The sequence below is a fragment of the Barbus barbus genome (genome assembly GCF_936440315.1).
Source record: "Barbus barbus genome assembly, chromosome: 41".
NCBI classification, from domain to species: domain Eukaryota; kingdom Metazoa; phylum Chordata; class Actinopteri; order Cypriniformes; family Cyprinidae; genus Barbus; species Barbus barbus.
In genome coordinates, this window is record NC_136719.1 from 2,802,201 (window position 1) to 2,822,200 (window position 20,000).

Genomic DNA, 20,000 nt, shown 5'->3' on the forward strand with positions numbered 1-20,000 from the left:
TATTTACTATTTATTATTTCAATATGTGGACACTTCATTAAATGTGATCAGTTACCTTTATGAAAGCCTCATAAACATTCAGCATGGTGAGATGATCGCCCTCGGCCACAGCAAACTTCCTGCGCTCCCGCGCCTGACGCCACAGGAACACACACAACAACAAAAGCTTTACTGGTACAAATCAATTCAAATGCTTTAGAAAGCATACAAAAACAACTACAGACTAAAAAAAACGTACAGCTGATTTCTTCTGGTTGTGCGGCGCTACAAAAATGTTCTGTATTTGCATCATGGCTGCTATCGTGACAATCTCCTTAGAGCAGCCGAAGTTTCCTGATTCCAGCAGCATCTTGGCAAACATGGGGCTGAGCGGAAACTCGGCCATCCGCACCCCCATGGGGTCAGTGAGACGCCCGTACTGATCCAGACCTGCCAGAGCGAGAGCTTATGAGAACACATGCAGATCATGCAGCAGTGAAAGAAACGCTCTTGATCTTCTACCTCCGAGAGCGTAGAGCAGCTCCAGGGCCTGCACCATGGACTGAGCCGGTGGAGGCTGCAACACAAACACACTGATGCTCAAAGCAGAGCAAGGCTTCACACACACGCTGACGTCTGTTAGCTGCGCTCAGGGCTAGGGCCAAAAACAATTCTCACAATAAATCAGTCAATATCGATAATTCTCAAGATAATTTTTTGTTTGTTTTTCAAGTTTAAAGGCAGATTTTTGCTCCAATGTGAAAGTTGTAAAACAAACAGACAGTTAATTGTGGTTTTAAACTATTCTTTATGGTCAGAACATGACAAACACTTCGCTTTTGAATTAAAACAAGTATCGTAATTGAAAAAAATAGTTCTGCATGTTATAATGAGTAATATTGTTTCAAATCAAGAAACAGGTTTGTGTTGCCTGATAATATTAATAATATAAAAACATTGTCTCTTAGAAATACACATTTGATAGTAGCTTGAGTTAGGATGCAGATGTAGATTTATATTCATTATCAAAATCAGTAATATCTGTAAAAACTGTAGCAATGTAATCTTTATATGGTTCAATTGAGTTATTCTGACTGTTTGAGGTGGTTTTTCTTAACCATTGGTCTTCCATAGTAGCATACATTTAGATTAGTGGTCGCTAAATTAGATATTTCCCATGTTTCAAATATCGGCAGATAAGTTTTTCCTGTTTGGCCGATGCGTTTGAGGCGGGATTTTTATTTTGATGGTAGTAGTCTAAATACAGTTAGTATAAAAGCATAAACGCTATACTTTATTCACAAAAAATACTGTCATTATATTCCATTACTCCTCCTTTAATACATGTCTACATTAATTCAAATGCTCTTTCGTTCCGCCTTTGCCTCATAAATATTATATCGAACTCATGTTATCGTTTATCGAGGAAATTTATATCGCACAATAATTGTCATGGATTTATGGCCCAGCCCTCGTCAGGGGTCACTCACAGACAGGAAGTTGAAGCGCAGCACATTGTCGATGCCCAGAGCTTTGAGCTGCAGGATGACCGGAGCCAGATTCGAGCGCTGCATCTCAGGAACCGTCGACTCGGGCAGCTTCTCAAAGTCCTCCTCTGACAGAGAGAGAAGCACAAACAAACAACAGCTTTCACAAAGAAAGTATACAGTGCAATATCCTATAGTATAGTACGCACACACCGTGAACACACACACACACACAGCAGTGAACACACACACCGTGAACACACACACACACACAGCAGTGAACACACACACCGTGAACACACACACCGAACACACACACACACAGCAGTGAACACACACTGTGAACACACACACACACACACACACAGCAGTGAACACACACACACCGTGAACACACACACACACACACACCGTGAACACACACACACACACACACACACACACAGCAGTGAACACACACACCGTGAACACACACACACACACACACACAGTGAACACACACACACACAGTGAACACACACCCGGAGCAGTGGGCATTTATGCTTTATATATTTATCTAAATTTATTAAACATTTTAAAAATTATAAATGATAAACTTTTTATTGTAAAATATTTGAGCGGTAACATTTCTAAAAGGTTTGTACAATGTTTGCAAAATTGTGACCGTGTTGAATTGCCTTTCCCTGTCATTCCAATCCAACTCATGAACTGGACAGGAAGTCGTTTCTTAAATTAAAGTTACTGCAGTAACGGTTAAAAACTACTACACTGACTTACATTTAGTATTCATATAGGACACTGATAGTTTGGATTTTGCAGCTTTTATTTTTAGATTTTAAATTTTCAGATTTGTTTACGTTTTAGTTTAAGCAATTTTGTTATGCGTTTGTGTCAATTTTATTAGTTTTTGTGTTCTTTTTATACTTACATTTAGCTTATTTAGTTTTATTTCAGTTTTAGCTTTAGTCATTTTATTACATTTTAAACAGCTTTAATTTAGTTAGTTAACTTCTAATTTGAAGTTGTTGTTTTTAAGTTTACATTTCATCTATTTTTTATTTTACCTTATTTCAGTTACCAGTAATATTTTTTAATAGCTTTAGATACCAATAACACACTACAGTATAAGTACAGGCGTCAATTAGATTTCAGAATTCAGTCTCCAGAATATATGTAATAGATTTAATTAACTTATATATATTTTATTTATTATTATTTATGATACATTTACACTGTACCTGTGTAGAGCCGGAAACACTTCCCTGCGCGGTTTCTCCCGGCTCGCCCGGCTCTCTGACAGGCGGAGGCTTTAGAGATGGGCGTAACGATCAGGGACTCTATCGCTGTGAGTGGATTATACGCCCTCAGCTTCACAAACGCACAGTCAATCACAAACACCACACCGTTAATGGTGATGGACGTCTCTGCTATATTGGTGGCGACCACCACCTGAAAAACATCACAAACAAACGACGTCAAGAGGATTCAGTGTAGTGCATATGGTCACACGTGTGCCGATTCTCCAGTTTCTCTGTTTAAGTGTATATCTGAGAGCGCAAACAGGACACTAAACGTCATTGACTGTGACTGAATCTCAATTCATTGTTTCTGTCCTATATATGTGACCCTGGACCACAAAACCAGTCACATTTGAGATTGAGATTTATGCATCATCTGAAAGCTGAAAAAATAAGCTTTGTTATGATCGGACAATATTTGGCTGAGATACAACTGTTTGAAAATCTGGAATCTGAGGGTGCAAAAAATCTAAATATTGAGAAAATCTCCTTTAAAGTTGTTCAAATGAAGTTCTTAGCAATGCATATTACTGATCAGAAATTAAGTTTTGATATATTTATGGTAGGAAATGTACAAAATACCTTCATGGAACATGATCTTTACTTAATATCCTAATGATTTTTGGCATAAAAGAAAAACTGATCATTTTGACCCATACAGTGTATTGTTGGCTATTGCTACAAATATACCCCAGCGACCTAAGACTGGTTTTGTGCTGCAGGGTCACATGTGGTTGCACCTTTCTGACAGTAGGGGGCATCCTCTCGAACACTCTCATCTGCTCGTTATAGGGCAGGCCCGCGTACATGGGCAGCACACACAGGTGCTTCTTCATCCCGTAACGGGACAAAGTCCGGGCCTGTTCCTGGAGCAGAGACACCAACTTCTCCACCTCCTCCTGATGAAAGACCGAGCAGAAAAACATCAATATACGCCGACAGCAGGTCAAACATCAGGGGTGATGGGGTCCTTAAAGGGGTCCCATTATGCTTTTTCACTTTTTGAATTTTAGTCAGTGTGTAGTAGGGCTGAACGACTTTGGAAAATAATCTAATTGCGATTTTTTTTTTACCAATATTGTGATTTAATATGCAATTATTTTTTTAAAGCTTTTTATATTCTGTATTACTCAACAAAGACAAGTAATAAATCATTGTATAGTATGCAGTGTTGGGCACGTTACTTTAAAACAGTAATTAGTTATATTACTAGTTACTTCTCACAAACAGTAACTGAGTTACAGCATTATAAAATAAACTAATCATCAGGGAAAGTATCGAAACTTTTTTTTTTTTAAATGTTCAAATGTCAAATAACTTGGATGCCCCCAATTTTAAATGTTAAATAAATGAAATGGTCACTAAATAGAATCAATTATTATTATAAAACATTGTACACTAATCTACACTATTTTACTTTTTCTGTGGCACCCATCAAATTAAACTGATTATTGATAATATTATCAACCCTCTACTTGGCAATACAATCTCCATTGTCTTGTAATTATTTTTTATTTACTCATCAGACTAATATTAATGATCTGATATACATATATACACATACATATACACATTATATATATATATAGAGAGAGAGAGAGAGAGAGAGAGAGAGAGAGAGAGAGAGAGAGAGAGAGAAAGTGAGAGAGAGAGAGCTTATGTTTGGAAAATGGCACAGTTTTTTTAATATCTCACTTGGCATCAGTCAGTGAAACTTTATATTCTGATAATTTAGCATTAAATGATGATAGAGCTTTAGTAATTAGAATAATCATGTATGAATGCATATTTGTCTTGTTGACTGAACTTAGGTCTGGTGCTTAAGATATTGTTTGTCATTTAGTGTTTCTATAAAAAAGGGGAAAAGACTACAAATAATACTGTTAAGATAAAACTACTATGAATTGTACTACTAATAAGAACAATATAAAACGCACTAAGGATTATTGAGCTGCTGGGTTCATGAATATTAATCAGGTTGTCTGCGTTCGCTCGAACTGAAAAGTAAAACTAAACAGGCTGTCGCTGACAGGACTTGCATGTTTTTTCTACAAGAACACCAGCATGTTCACCTTCTCTGGTTTAAGAAGCGGTCTTTTACTTTAGTTTGAAAACAAAATCCTCCGTTGCGCTCCGTCCGCGACGCGCACCTTCGCGCTCGTGCTGACGCGGCGAGTATAAACCAGGCTCTTCCCATGAAGCGCTCGGCTGAAAGCACCTCTCTTCACGTGATCAGTGAAATCTGACTCCTGCTATAATGTGCTGCGGCTCCTACAAATGCGACCACGTCAAACAATTACCATTTTGGTCATGTTAAATTTAATCTTTGTATTACAACAATAAAAAACTATTTTATTTATAAAAAGCTTTAGCTGCAACACTAATATTAGCAAAACCGATATCCGATTATGGAAAAATGCTTAAATATCGTGAAAATATTGGTAAATCGATATATCGGTCGATCTCTAATTTCAAGTTTGTTGCAATAAAGGATTTGTTCACTCAAATAACTTGTTCTTATTCTTTTAAGAGTCATTGTTACTGATAAGAATTATTGTTTAATATATACCGTGAAACCGTGATATTTTCTGAGACGATTATCATACCGTGAAAATCTCTTAGTCCCGCCCACTACCGGAAAACCCGGCAGTTCTTAAAAGCTGAAGAATTCCAAAGGAACTCCGTTATTTTGACAGGAAAATACAACAAAGAATATCATTTACATGTAGCGTGTCAATTCTGCATGATATGTAAGACCGCAAACTGCAGACTTGGCAACATAGCGTGCCGACTTGATGCTTCCTGTGAAGACTGCTTAGATGTGTTGGACTTGAAGCAGCGCAGCGAGACCGATCGCTGTGTGTCATCAAATACTGCGAGAGATATAAGAGAGCGGAGGTCTCCTTATGTGTTCTCTCGCCATACTTTGATGTCATACACCGATCGATCTTCAAGTCGAACACACCTCTTTACTCTCGCGTGTCACGTGACAGTGTAATCGCAGCCTCTGCGGTTGAAAAATCACGTTTTTTCATATCACGATATTATCGCAAATGCAATTAATCGTTCAGGCCTAGTGTGTAGTGTGTATATTTGGGCATTAACATATCTACAAAGTTACAAATCTCAAAGTCCACTCCAAAGGGAGATATTTAGTTTTTTTAAAAATCCCTTTTCAAGAACTACAGCGAACGGCTCGTTTGGACTACAAAGTTGTCTTCCTGTATTTGTGACATCACAAAAATAAATTCTAATGGTTGGCGGGTGGGGAGAACGCTTGGTTGAGCGCTGCTCGTTTCAAAATCAAATCCCAGTGCGCTGTTTTTATACCACTGTATTTCTGAAGGAAACCGACCGTCTTCAGAAAATTTTGGACGTCACTTTAATTTCATCTTGCATGTAATGTCTGATAAAGCAGCATTTGTGAGCGGAGCTCAGCTTTGTCTCGCTCTCTCCCGCTCCAACAGCGCCTCCTGCTGGCAGAGAATTAATACCCCCAAAACAAAATCAAGACTTTGTAAAAGAGCATAATAGGACCCCTTTAAAAAACATATTTTAAAAGACCTTTTTAGGACGTGAACAATGAAAATCAATGCTGCATGTCTATTCCAGAAGAAACCTGCCCACACGTCACACACACACACACCTGTCCTGTGAGGAACGCCAGCACATCTCCATCATCCTCCATCTCGTGGATCTTCATCACGGTTTCCACCGTAGCCTTCACATAGTCCGGGACAGGACTAGAGACAGAAAACATCCCGTCACTTTCATCAGTCGACGCAGAGAGAGACTTGTTTCTCACAAGACTGAGCGTCTGTGAATATAAGCTTCACCTGACAGTGTAGAAAATATCCACAGGGAAAGTTCGGCCCTCCACCGTCAGAATCGCACAGGTGTCTTTATTTGGGTCTCCAGACTCATTTAGGTTGAAGAAATCATGGAATTTCTGAGGGACACAATATTGTTCATGTATCAGATGTAGATGAACTCTACAAACACTGAGCACACAGCCGCAGGCCGCTGATGGACTGATGCAGACCGCGGAGATCATCAGCAGTCATGTGACTGATTATCACGAACCCTCGGTGATTAAAGACACCAACAACAGCGTTGTGCAGGGAAAATTAGTTCATCTGTTGGTGTTGTTTTTTTTAAATCCTTCAAAAACAGTGCACACTACATCCAAAACTTCAGTGTTAAGACTTTCTAATGTTTTTGAAAGAAGTCTCTTCTGCTCACCAAGGCTGCATTTATTTGATCAAAAATACAGTAAAAATAGTATTATTCTAAAATATTATTACAATTTAAATTGCAAAATTGTATTCATTTCTGTGATGCAAAGCTGAATTTTCAGCATCATATACAATGTTTCAAAAGTTTGGATCAGAAAGATTGTTCATGTTTTTTAAAGAAGGTTCTTCTGCTCATCAAGGCTGCATTTGGTCAAAAATACAGGGGAAAAAAACTATTATTGTGAAATGTTGGTTTTCTATTTTAATATACGTAGTTTAAAATGTAATTTATGTCTGTGACGCAGCGCTGTATTTTCAGTATCATTACTCCAGTCTTCAGAGTCACATGATTCTTCAGAAATCTTTCTAATATACTGATTTATCATCAATGTGGAAAACTGTTGTGCTGCTTAATATTTTTTGGAACCTGCGATACTTTTTTCTTTGATTAATTAAAAGTTAAAAAAGTTAAGGTGGGTTGGATTCACCTTAGCATCCAGAGTGGCTGAAGCTACGATCAAACGCAGGTCTCTGCGCTTCTTCTGAATCTGTAAAGAGAGAGAAAACAATGAGAAGTCAACCCTCACACAAAAGCTCATCTGACAGACGATAGAGAGCAAACAGAGCATCACCTTCTTCAGGAGGCCGATGGCGATGTCGGTGTAAAGCGTTCGCTCGTGAGCTTCATCCAGCATTATCACACTACAGCAAAACAACACCAATGATCAGTCCTTCACCTGAAACCTCTCAAAATGGCTGAAAAACTCAAATAATAGCAATATTCAAATTATATTTGAATTTAAAAGGCATCATTTCTGTTGGGGGGAACAAAGCTTTTGGCTTCTCTCCTAATCCCAAAATATTACTAATGCACATTCAGACCAACGCAAAAAGACCAACAAGTGGGCGGCAGTATGCTAATGTTTCATGTTGACGTCAACATGAAACGGCTTGGGATTCGTTTTAAAAACGGCTCGTTTCAATGATTCAGAGTCGACTCTTTCTTTTGAGAGACAATAACTTTATACACGGAGCACTTTCAGATTTAAAACTTTGCAGGATGTTTTCATTCACATACAGCTGTGTTACTGCATGAATGATCATTTTCAAAAATCCATAACAGGGGCTCTTTAAAAAGCAAAGACACTTACATAGTCAACGCATGACAAGGTTTTTGCATTGGAGTGTGGATTTGTTTTTTTTTGGACAAATATTCGAAGCATCGCTGCTGCTTTACCTGTACTTCTTCAGCAGCGGGTCAGACATCATCTCCCGAACCAACATCCCGTCCGTCAGAAACTGAGACAGAGAGAACAGGAAGTCACTGAAAAGACAGACACCCTTGACAAACAGCAGATGTAACTAATAAACCAGAGTCTGTACCTTAATGCGTGTGGTGTGCGGGTCAGAGCAGTCATCGAAGCGGATGCTGTAGCCCACCTCATGCCCCAGATATGCCCCGCGCTCCTCCGCCACGCGACCGGCCACCTGTGAGCACACGATCACATTCAGCCCGCAGCACACACCCACGCTCAGATTAAACTGAAGAGAAGAGTTACGTACAGATGTGGCAGCCACCCGCCGCGGCTGAGTCACGCCGATCACCTTCCCGTCCGCCGCCCATCCCGCCTCCAGCAGATACTGCCCAAACATCAGCAACATCACAACACACCTCTAACCTACAAGACTTTCCTTACAGTCAGCCTTATTCTGAAGACATTGCTGAATTAAGTGATTTGCCAGTGAAATGCTAACTTAATGTTATCATTAACTGTTCCCTCCTGGTGGACTGACCTGCCCAACTCAATCCGGGTCCTTAGCCATCTTCAACAAACGGATAAAAACACATCTCTTCCATCTTTATTTGACCCTCTTAACTCTAGCACGCTCTATTCTAATTCTATTTTAAATATTTGTTTTCCTTTTTATTAAAAAAAAAAACACTTGACCCCATCACTTGAACTCGCAATTCATTTTCTAGCTGTTTACTTTAAAAAAATACTAGCACTAGCTTTCTATATTCTTTTTCTATTGTACCTGTTATATTTGTATATGTGTGTATATATATATATATATATATATATATATATATATATATATATATATATATATATATATATATATATATATATATATATATATATATATAGTTGGGCAAAAAAGTATTTAGTCAGCCACCAATTTCTCAAATGACAATAATCATTACGATTATAATTTTGAGCAAAATTAATTTACAGTATGACAAAAATGTGACTTAGATTTCACGGACTAAAAAACAGGACAAGGTAGACTAAATATGAGAACTAAAACGTACATTTGAGTAAAACTAAGACTAAATTAATACTGCTGTATGGTTAATTAATAATAATCTAAAATGCCAAGTTTTCTTAGACTGAAACTAGACTAAAATACTGAGACGTTTACCCCTGGTTTAACAGACAAGGTTTAAGCCTAGTCCTAGACTAAAATGTAAGTCTGAGCCGTTTCAACTGAAAGAAACTGGCACTGACTGATCTTACAATATATCAGTAATGCTTTTTCCTAAGCACGTTCATAAAAATTACTTGCGTTCATAATGAACTATGGCCTAATCCTGGCTTAGTATAAGCCCTGTCTGTGAAACCGGTTCTTAAACGACTGAAACAAAACACGATAAGGTTGAGTAAATATGATAAAAACTAACAAGCACATTTAACATGGGACTAAGACTAAGACTAAAATAGCTGACAAAATGAACACTAACTTTGAGCATGAGAAATTGTTTCGCACACTGCAACGGTCGTGATTTGACGTAACACCGTGCAGCGTCTTTCTAAAAACTTAAATTCAACACAAAACAAAATTATAATGCATCTAAAATGTAAAAATACCCAATCTACTCCACTACTTCTCATGCGCATGAATGGAAGTCAATGGAAGGAAACGTGCGGTGTGACCGCCCCCTTAGCTTGATACTGATTGATTGAGGAAAATCTTTGCGTCTGATTGGCCAGCGCTGGACAAACCTGTGGGATTTGTGTGCTTTTTCCAGATCCTGTTTCTCCAATAATCACCACAGTCTGGAAACTCTCCACCAGATAAAGGATGTTGTTTCTGTGCTGGATACAAAAAAAAAATTAAAAAAGCATTTATAAAATGCAGAAACTTCACTATAAAACAAAATTGGATTGTAAATACACAAACAAAATTATAAAATAAAACATTTTAAAAAAAGGATACATTTTGTTACATATACTAATAAAAATATAAACGTAGCAGCATAACATTATAATTAGTGGCATTTGCTTTAAAGTCTTTTGAATTTACGGGAGTTTGGATCACTCATAACACACCAGAAACACTTTAGCGTCTAAATAACGAAAAACCCCTCGCAAAACCCAGCATCATGGTGGTTTACATCTGTGATTTAGATTTAGGGCTTAAATTTAATATTTACCCTACACTGATATTTAATATATTATTATATTCAGATTTATATTTAAAACGATGATTTACTGAAAAAAAAAAAAAAAAAATTTATTTGAAATATCCAAAATAATGATATAGTAACGTTAATAATACTTACTATTGTTGTTATAATTGTTGTGTTAAAGTGCACACATCAGAATTGTTACTGTTAACTAAAACCATCAGAAATCATTTTTGTTAACTGAACTAACACTGAAATCAAATAAAATATAATTATTAGATGAAAACCTAAACACTAGAAATGTTGCAAACGGTAATAAATGTGTTCAATTTGAAGTATTAAAATTACATAAACTAAAACAGACATTTAAAAAGAACAACAAAGCAGAGTCACGTGACGTGCTCATGAACCTAGTCGCACTCGAATAGAGCTCCGTACGGTTGGCCTCTTTTTGCCGATTTTTTTGTTTTATTTTAAGTTTTATTCATTGGTGGTGCTTTCCCTGATGGCATGCAGTCATAAACAGCAGGAGTTGTCTCCATCGGCTTCTCCGATTAAGAAGAAATCCAAGCCACCGACCGCGAGCGATATGATGGACAAGATGGCGAACACTGTTACACACTTTGAGGACATTCTAAGAACCGAGCTGACGGCGATGCAGAACGAGTTTGCTTCTCACACGTCAGTTGTTCAGTCGCTATGCTCTAAACTGGATCTTCTTACAGGAGAGATGAGAGAACAAAAGAAAGTTGTTGCAGATCACGATAGGCGAGTAGCTGCGCTCGAGCAACCGGTTGTGGACTTACAGGATCGCAATAGGCGCAGCAATCTGCATCTGGTCGGATTGCCTGAAGGTTCAGAGAAGGACGAGCCTATGGGCTTTTAGAAAAGACGTGGCTCCTGTCTCTGGCGGGCAAAGAGATTGAAGTGGAGCGAGCGCATCGTGTGTACACAAGGCTCTCCTCAGATCGCGCTAAACCACGGGTTTTCATCTTTAAACTGCTGCGGTACACGGACAGGGAGCTCATTCTGCGGCCCGCCAGACTTCATGCCCTGGTGAAAACTTCTGACGGAGCAACGCTGTCTTTCTTTCCAGATTTTTCTCCGGTCACCGCAAAAAGTGCATTTGCGCCAATTAAGAAGGAGATGAGATACGTGGGCATCCAGAATTTTCTCCTTTATCCTGCACTGCTGAAGGTCATTCTCAATCAAGGTGAACCTAAAATGCTACACTCCCCAGAAGAAGCAGTAGTTTTTCTCAGATCCCGTTCATCCACCAACTCTCAGTGAACTCCAGCTGGACATTTGCTGTCTAATCGGAGAAGAGATGCTCTAAATGGTTAGGTGACTGTGTCTTTCTCTGTTCACTTTAATGTTCACTTCTTAATTCATAGTGCTACAGTATCGCTTACTGATTATGATATTTTATTTGTATTCTTTATCTCTCCTCTCTTCTCTTTTTTTTTTTTTTTTAAATAGAGATACTACCTAGTCAATATGTGACTATGGGGCCAATATTGGTGCTACAGTAATGTGCAGGTTTTTGTTGACACCACGGACCATATTAAGGGGCGCTGGCAGATCAAGGTTTGTTCTTGGTTTGATCTGTCATAGTTCATGGGAATGCGTTTATGTTTTTTTGAATGGTAACGGGGAGGGTGGGGGTGCTGGTTTTATTCTCAAACTTGTATTTTGTCTTATTATGCAGTAGTTTTGTTTGATACCTATGACTGACCTTAATATTCTGAGTTGTAATATTAATGGGCTAAATGTCCCTCACAAACGTACAGGTTTTCTGGATTTTTTGCAAAGAAGAAAGATTGATATAGTGTTATAGAATAACACATAAAAACACTAGTGTAGAATAGGAATATTGTATTCCTCTCAGTTTATGCCCCTTGTACTCCTGACCCTACTTTTTTCTCTGTTTTGTCAGCCTATCTCTTGAAGTTTTCAGATTTTGAAACCGTATTGGGTGCAGATCCGAATTCTGTAATGTTGCATATCCTAGATAGATCTGGACCAAAGGAATCACTCTCTCAAGATTTGTGTCCTGACAAACTTCAGCGATGTGTAACCTCATCCTCGTTGGTGGACAGTTGGCGTTTATTAAATCCTTCTGCTAAGTCTTTCACTTTCTTTTCTGCTACCCATAAATCCTATTGGCGAATTGACTATATTTTCATTTCTCCTTATCTTCAGCTGTTCGTGATGCCGATATCTGTTCCTTATCTCTGTCGGATCGTGATGGAAATTTGTGCAGATTATCTTTGATCCCTCTGCCATCTCGTGCCACTAGATGGCTATTTAACCATAAATTGTTACAAGATGAAAACTTTTGCAGTCAATTCAGAAATAAATTTGTTGAGTTTATTGAAATTAAATAAGGTTCAGTGGATGATCCTCGAACACTTTGGGATTAAATCCCAATCTGGGCTCATTATGACAGACCCAAAAGACATTAATATCACCTTTCACTCTTTTTATTCTAACCTCTATACTTCTTCTGCTGATGGTGACCCTGACTCTTTTGCATCTTTTCTGTCCAGCCTTGATTTACCTTGGCTGTCAGATTCAGATTCAGAATACCTGGCAGAACCGATCACTCTTCAGGAGCTGGAGTCAGCAGTTTGATCTTTGAACAAGGGGAAGTCCCCAGGAATAGATGGCTTTCCAATCGAATTGTATACTACTTTTTGGTCTGATTTAGGCCCCCTCATGTTAGATATGATACATTTTTCAGTTACTCAATGCTCATTTCACCCATCCATTAATATAGCTGTTATTTCGCTCTTGTTTAAAAAGATAAAGATCCGACTTCCTGTTCTAGTTACCGGCCACTTTCTTTGATAGGGACTGATGTTAAATGATATGCTAAAGTACTATCTCGTCATCTAGAGAAATATATGAATAGGCTAGGTCATCATGACCAAACAGGATTCATTAAATCTCGCTCAGCTTCGGATAACTTACGCAGGTTATATCATATTATTAATTCAAAGAATAGTTTGTCCTCTCCTTGCGCAGTATTATCTCTAGATGCGATGAAAGCTTTCGATCAGCTAGAATGGAGCTATTTATGGGCGGTTCTACAGCATCTGGGTCTGGGATCGAGTTTCATAAATATGATAAAAGTTCTGTATGTTAATCCAGCAGGCACTGTTCTCTCAGGTGCTGTTCGCTCTAACCCATTCTTTATACATCGAGGTACTCGTCAGTTGTCTCCTGTTATTTGCCCTATCCTGGGAACCCTTAGCTCAAGCGGTCCGACAATCTGAAACCATTTCTCCCACAAATATATGGAATACTCATCATCATATTTCTGTTTGCTGATGATATCTTATTGTTTTTGGAGAAGCCTTCACAGTCTATTCCTCATGTGTTGAATTTATTTGACCATTTTGGATCTATCTCAGGGTTTTTTTAAATTAATTGGAGTAAGTCCTGTTTAAAACTTCCCCTCAATTCTAAAATATGATATATCTATTCCATTGGTTCAAAACTGTAAGTACTTGGGGACAGATGTTTCTCCTTCCCTGCAGGAAATCGTCTCAAAAAACTATAATGGTATTCTAGCCAAAGTATCCTCAGATTTGAAAAATTGGTCTCGCCTTCCTTCTTTTCAGGCCTGTATATTAAAATGAACGTTCTTCCACGTATTCATTTCTTTTCTTCCATGATTCCTCTCGCTCCACCGGTTGGCTACTGGAATAAACTAGATGCATGTGTTTCACGGTATATATGGGATGGGAAACATCCTCGTATTAAACTGACTACCTTACAACTATGTAGATTACATGGAGGTCTTTCTTTCCCTAATTTTAGACTGTATGCTCAAGCCTTTTCCCTCCGCCCTTTAGCAGTTTGGTTTGATCCTGACGCTTCTGTGTCTTGGAGAGCAGTTGAGGAATCTATCGTTTATCCGTATAAATTGAAGCATCTTGTTTTTTCGGGAGTTCTGCTTAGGCAGTGTAAATCTCAGTTTGGTCCCATTGTAACCCACCTTCTCTCCACATGGGGGGATGTTGAAAGACGTTCACAACTAGCTACAAAATGGCATAGCATTCGTCTATTTTCCACAATAATAACCTTTTGTCAGGCAGTACTCCATTCCATTGTCCGCAATGGACTCATAGTAAAGTAATCACTCTGGGAGATATCTGTGATGATAGTGGTTTAAAATCCTTCCAGAATCTTAAAACTCAGTATAATCTGCCAGGCACCTCCTTCTGTATGTATTTGTGCATTAGATCGTCTCTACAGGTGTATGGGGTGCCTGACTCTCAACTGCCTGTTCACTCTTTACACAAACTAATCCTTCCTTCTGAGGAATCTCCCTCCTCTGCTTCAGTCATCTATCCCTTTCTTCTTGAGCATTCATACAAACCTTTATCTATTACTACTGTTTGAGCTAAGGATCTTAATGAGGATGTGCATGTTTTATTTTCTGATCAGGTATGGGGTATGTTTAAATTGTCTTCTAAAAACCCTAATCACCAAATGATTCATTGGAAATTGCTGCATAGGGTTTACTTGACTCCAATTAAATGTTTTTAGATGAATCTGTCGTCTTCTCCTGAGTGTAATCTCTGTTCCCAAGGAGTTTTAGGCACGTTTTGGCATTTTTTTGGGAGTGTCCCTCTCTCACACTTTTTTGGACTCAGCTCTCACTGGACCTATATTTGTTGGGTACTGAGATATGTTTGACCATTTTTTCATGAATGACTTTTGGGACTTCACCTTGTCCTTCCAACAAAGATGTTTACTGTTAGCTGCTCTCACAGCAGCAAAACAATGCTGGTCAAGCGCTGGAGTCCTCCTCACACAACGGACAGATGAACCTGGACGGTGTATCTGTTGGACATTATCTCGATGGAACTTCTCGTATTCATGGATCTAACCTGAAAACTGTTCATTCATGGCATTCAGCTTTTAATGTTGTGTCTTTTCTAAAATCTTTGTAAAAATTATTTCATAGTTATTTGTTTATCTATTAATATTAATGATTATATTTGTATTATTATTATTTATTTTTTAAGTCTACCAAGGGGTGGGTTTTAAATTTGTACAGCTGCTTTTTGTTTTGTACCACTGTTCCTCAAAATAACATTCAATAAACAGTTGTTAAAAAACAACAACAAAGCTTGAACTGAATAAGAAAAAGAATGACAACACATGGACAGAACAGAGCTGCTAAAACTGAAAATATAACAATTCAAGCTCTTACTAAATGCTATAATAGTTTATGACCAATAGTTAATGTTTCTGCAGACACCTTGAAGACGGGCAGTCTCTGTCTCTGTTTCTCGATGGAGAGAGTCGTGTGTGGGTTATAGATGATGGAGGAGCCGGTGGTCTCGGTGCTCAGATCTCTCTCCTCACACACACCTGGAGCCTCTGCGCCTGAAACACACACAGATCATCAGCCCTTCACTCACACACACACACACACACACACAGATCATCAGCCCTTCACACACACACACACACACACACACACACACTCACTCACTCACTCACACACAGATCATCAGCCCTTCACACACACACACTCTCACATACACACAGATCATCAGACCTTCACACACACACTCTCACACACACACACTCACTCACTCACACACACACAGATCATCAGCCCTTCACACACACACACACACACACACACACACACACTCACTCACACACAGATCATCAGCCCTTCACACACACACACACTCACAGATCATCAGCCCTTCACACACACACACTCTCACATACACACAGATCATCAGACCTTCACACACACACTCTCACACACACACACACTCACTCACTCACTCACTCACACACAGATCATCAGCCCTTCACACACACACACACACTCACAGATCATCAGACCTTCACACACACACACTCACAGATCATCAGCCCTTCACACACACACACACTCTCACACACACACACACACACACACACACAGATCATCAGACCTTCACACACACACAGATCATCAGCCCTTCTCACACACACACACACACACACACACACAGCAGCGCTTCAGACAGAGTCAGCTCATCGTAATAAGGGTTATATGATGTGATATGAGGTCCTGCAGCACTGCAGTCACACGCTAATAACAAACACACACTCGAAAACAGATACAACACGCCTTCACCGTGTTACTACCACCAGACAAAACATGAGTGAATATGTCAGGATAACTCTGTAATGTGTGTGATATGGATTTTACCGGGTTTCCAGAATTTCACGGAGGAGCGGGGCGCCGCCATGATGCGCTACGTCATCGACCTCGACGCGTGAACGCGCCTTTCAACGACGACCTCAGCGCTTTTAAATAAAATAAACACTTTTAAAATACGAATGAAAAAATCTTAATTTAGAAAAAAAGTGAAAATATAAATGTAACGATACATAATTCGTTATATTTGTAAAATACTTGGAACTGTTAAAAGTGTATTATTATTATTTATACGATTTGTACACTAAATGTGTAACATGTTAAAATTGAACTGTTGTTGAAAATTGTTCGAATGTTTGAAAAAAAAAAAAATAACAGAAATAAGCAGTGCTTCAGATGTGCTGATTATTTACATCAGAATCACTCAGATCTGCTGATTCTGCTTTACTGCAACTCCTTTTCTGTCGAGTAGTCTCCCAGCTCATATCAGAACTGGTTAATCAGTCCAGTGTAATACAGGTTTAACACTACACCTACACTAAGATATCGAATTAAACAGCATTTCAATATCAATATAGAGGTTATAGATAATAACTGACCTAAAATAAATGAGACAAATACATTATCCTGAAATAAATTCATCTGTTTTTAACTCATTTTAATAATCCATCCATATCTGCGTATTATGGTCACAGTCTGATTCTATGCATGCAACAAAAGATATTATAGCTAGTAGTAATACAGGGTTTCTGGGGGATTTTTAAGCTCAAATTTAAGACATGCACAAATAAAATGTATAGCATATAGTAACATATTGATGACTGTAAAAAGCATGATTTACATTTTCAGTTTTATAAAATGATACATTTCAGCCTTAAACCATTTTTAAGAAAATGGATGAGTCAAAAGTATTCATTATTATATTAATTTAAACAATGATCAATCAATTATTATATTAAGTAGCCTATAAATACATTTTGTTTAGACTTTTATAATGCATTATCCTCTTATGGATCCAGCTCTGTGTGCTTATTGAAAATGCACATTCATTCTCTGCCAGCAGGTGGCGCTTTCAGAACAGCAGAAATATCTTAAAAACATGTTTAAATTTAAGACTTTTTAAGGACCCACTGGAACCCTGTTAATAATAAGAAGAAGAGAAGGCTGCTCAGTTTGACGGTGTCTTGTAAGCGTTACACTACTGACAACAGACAATTGACCTTTTCTGCCTGCAAAATTTCACAGACATCACCTTAGACTATATATTACGTAGGTCAACAGAAATCTAGCACTTCAGTACAGTCATTAAACAAACAACTTTCCTGGATTTGCTACAAAGACAGTGGATAAAAGGACGAGTCCACCAGAACTGGAGCAGAGCATCTGTTGAAAAGTGTAGGGCAGACAAAGCCCAGCTTTATTTGATTCTCCAAAACATTTCATCCAGAAAACAGTCTCTCTCTACGGCTTCAAGCATACAGACCATTCGCATTTCCATCAATACACTATAAAATACTGAGCAGTTTGTTACATCAACAAGACATAAGAAATACTTTAATACATTATGGATTCGATAAAATGAATTGCACAGATTTTACTGGTCATAACAGAGTAAGACAATCTGTGTTGGATGCTAATCGTGAAAGAAACTAAGAAAAACCTCAAATTAAGTTAAATCCTGCTTGATACGGCGGCAATCAAACAAGAAAATCAGAGAGGACAAACAGAAATAACAGTTATTAACCCAATAGCCATGGCAGTGCACTGGACAACATCAGCTTCATATTTCAATGAGCCCTGGGTTCCAGAAGGTTATTAACGCGTCTTGTACCCATGATGCACCTCTTCCTCCGGCACACACATGCTGAAGGTAACATATGCAGACGCCTCGGGAAAGTAGCTCCATCCAGATCGCATTAAATAAATGTCCGTCTCTGTCTGTCCTGCAGTCCTCAGTCGTAGTGTAGCGCCGTGTAGAAGATGACCCAGACCACCTGCACACAAACACACCCCGCTATCACACACTTCACAGCGCTACAAATAAACCTTTGTATGCATGCAATTTAATGCATGGTTATTATAATAAAAACAATGTTGTGTCAAGACAGGATCACTTCCATACTCTCTTACGGTTCACAGAATAACATTTCATTTGACAATTTGCAGGACATGTGCCAAGAATGTGTTAAAAAATAAAATTGAGGGGGGGGGGGGGGGGGGGGGGGGGTTAGAACAAAAATAGGCTTCATTAATGCAAAATTAAATTGCATTAATGCATTAATTAAATTAAAGCAAGCTGTGTCACTTTTTAACCTAAACTGCTTTAGACAAGAGAAAGTAAAATACTCCTATCAATTTGCTTCAATTCTTTATTCATTTTCTTTCATTAAGTCCACTTAATTTTGTCTACCAAGGAAAATAATTGTATTAATTAATAAGTGACCCTAGACCACAAAACCAATCATAAGGGTCAAAATTGAGAATTCAGTGTTTTCAATCTGAGGATGCAAAAAAAATCTAAATACTGATAAAAACACCTTTAAAGTTGTTCAAATAAAGTTCTTAGCAATGCATATTTCTAATCAAAAATTAAGCTTTGATATATTTATGGTTAGAAATTTACAAAATATCTTCATGGTACATGATCTTTACTTAATATCCTAATGATTTTTGGCATAAAAGAAAAATGTATCCAACTTTTGAACAGAGGCGTATAATATTTAGTTTTTAAAATGAAATCTTTTTCATTTTAATGCTTATAGTTTTTAAGTGCCGTTTGCACTCAACACTCAAGTTTCCAAATACACTTGCTCTACAGTTTTCATTCCAGAGTTTATGCTCCGTAGCTGTCAAATTTAAATTTCTCCATTAAACTCTATGACCTCTATGAAGCATCAGTTCAAACACAATTGAACAGGCTTAACAAGAAAAGGCCCAAATGTATCTACCAGAAACAGAGCAAATGAAGTCATGAAGCCTTCTTTGGTGAGCTCCCATGTTCCTCCGTACTCCTCCTCATCCACCTGCTGGAAACTACTGAAGTACAGGTACAGGACGCCTGCGTTGATGATACAGAATCTGTAGGAAACAAACAATCACAAATCACGGGTGACGACTTCATGACGATCAGCTCGAGGACTGTACTATACTATACTCACATGGCTATTCCCAGAAACCCTTTCAGAGGTGCGACACCCCATATTACACCCAATACAACAGCGATGATTTGCCGGAACCAGTAAACAACGTCTAAAAACTCATCCTGCAATCAGAAAAAAAGAACAATATGTTAAGAAATGCATGTATAACAACATTAATAAGAGAGCATAACAAAAAAACACACATAAACATATATGTTTGAGCCACATGATCCTTCAGAAATCATTCTAATACGCTGATTTATTATCAGTG

At 38.2% G+C, this 20,000-nt stretch overlaps 2 protein-coding genes across 2 annotated transcripts in view; both read right to left on the reverse strand.

The window, feature by feature from the left end:
- LOC306860658 (putative ATP-dependent RNA helicase DHX35) overlaps positions 1-16,708 on the reverse strand; it is a 21,268-nt gene extending 4,560 nt beyond the window's left edge. Inside the window, exons 1-16 of the mRNA XM_079402467.1 lie at positions 16,641-16,708; positions 15,684-15,811; positions 10,005-10,097; positions 8,563-8,640; positions 8,383-8,487; positions 8,237-8,298; positions 7,632-7,701; positions 7,488-7,547; positions 6,601-6,713; positions 6,411-6,507; positions 3,505-3,663; positions 2,705-2,915; positions 1,470-1,594; positions 502-556; positions 239-429; positions 56-133 (exon numbers count right to left, since the gene is read on the reverse strand). Of these exons, the coding sequence (XP_079258593.1) occupies positions 56-133; positions 239-429; positions 502-556; positions 1,470-1,594; positions 2,705-2,915; positions 3,505-3,663; positions 6,411-6,507; positions 6,601-6,713; positions 7,488-7,547; positions 7,632-7,701; positions 8,237-8,298; positions 8,383-8,487; positions 8,563-8,640; positions 10,005-10,097; positions 15,684-15,811; positions 16,641-16,680 (1,665 nt within the window). The 5' untranslated portion in view covers positions 16,681-16,708. The remainder of the gene's footprint in view (positions 1-55; positions 134-238; positions 430-501; positions 557-1,469; positions 1,595-2,704; positions 2,916-3,504; positions 3,664-6,410; positions 6,508-6,600; positions 6,714-7,487; positions 7,548-7,631; positions 7,702-8,236; positions 8,299-8,382; positions 8,488-8,562; positions 8,641-10,004; positions 10,098-15,683; positions 15,812-16,640) is intronic.
- Positions 16,709-17,215: 507 nt separating this feature from the next.
- Positions 17,216-20,000, reverse strand: part of LOC306860535 (GEL complex subunit OPTI-like) — a 4,911-nt gene continuing 2,126 nt past the window's right edge. Inside the window, exons 2-4 of the mRNA XM_079402264.1 lie at positions 19,748-19,851; positions 19,538-19,667; positions 17,216-18,583 (exon numbers count right to left, since the gene is read on the reverse strand). Coding sequence (XP_079258390.1) covers positions 18,542-18,583; positions 19,538-19,667; positions 19,748-19,851 — 276 coding nt within the window. The 3' untranslated portion in view covers positions 17,216-18,541. The remainder of the gene's footprint in view (positions 18,584-19,537; positions 19,668-19,747; positions 19,852-20,000) is intronic.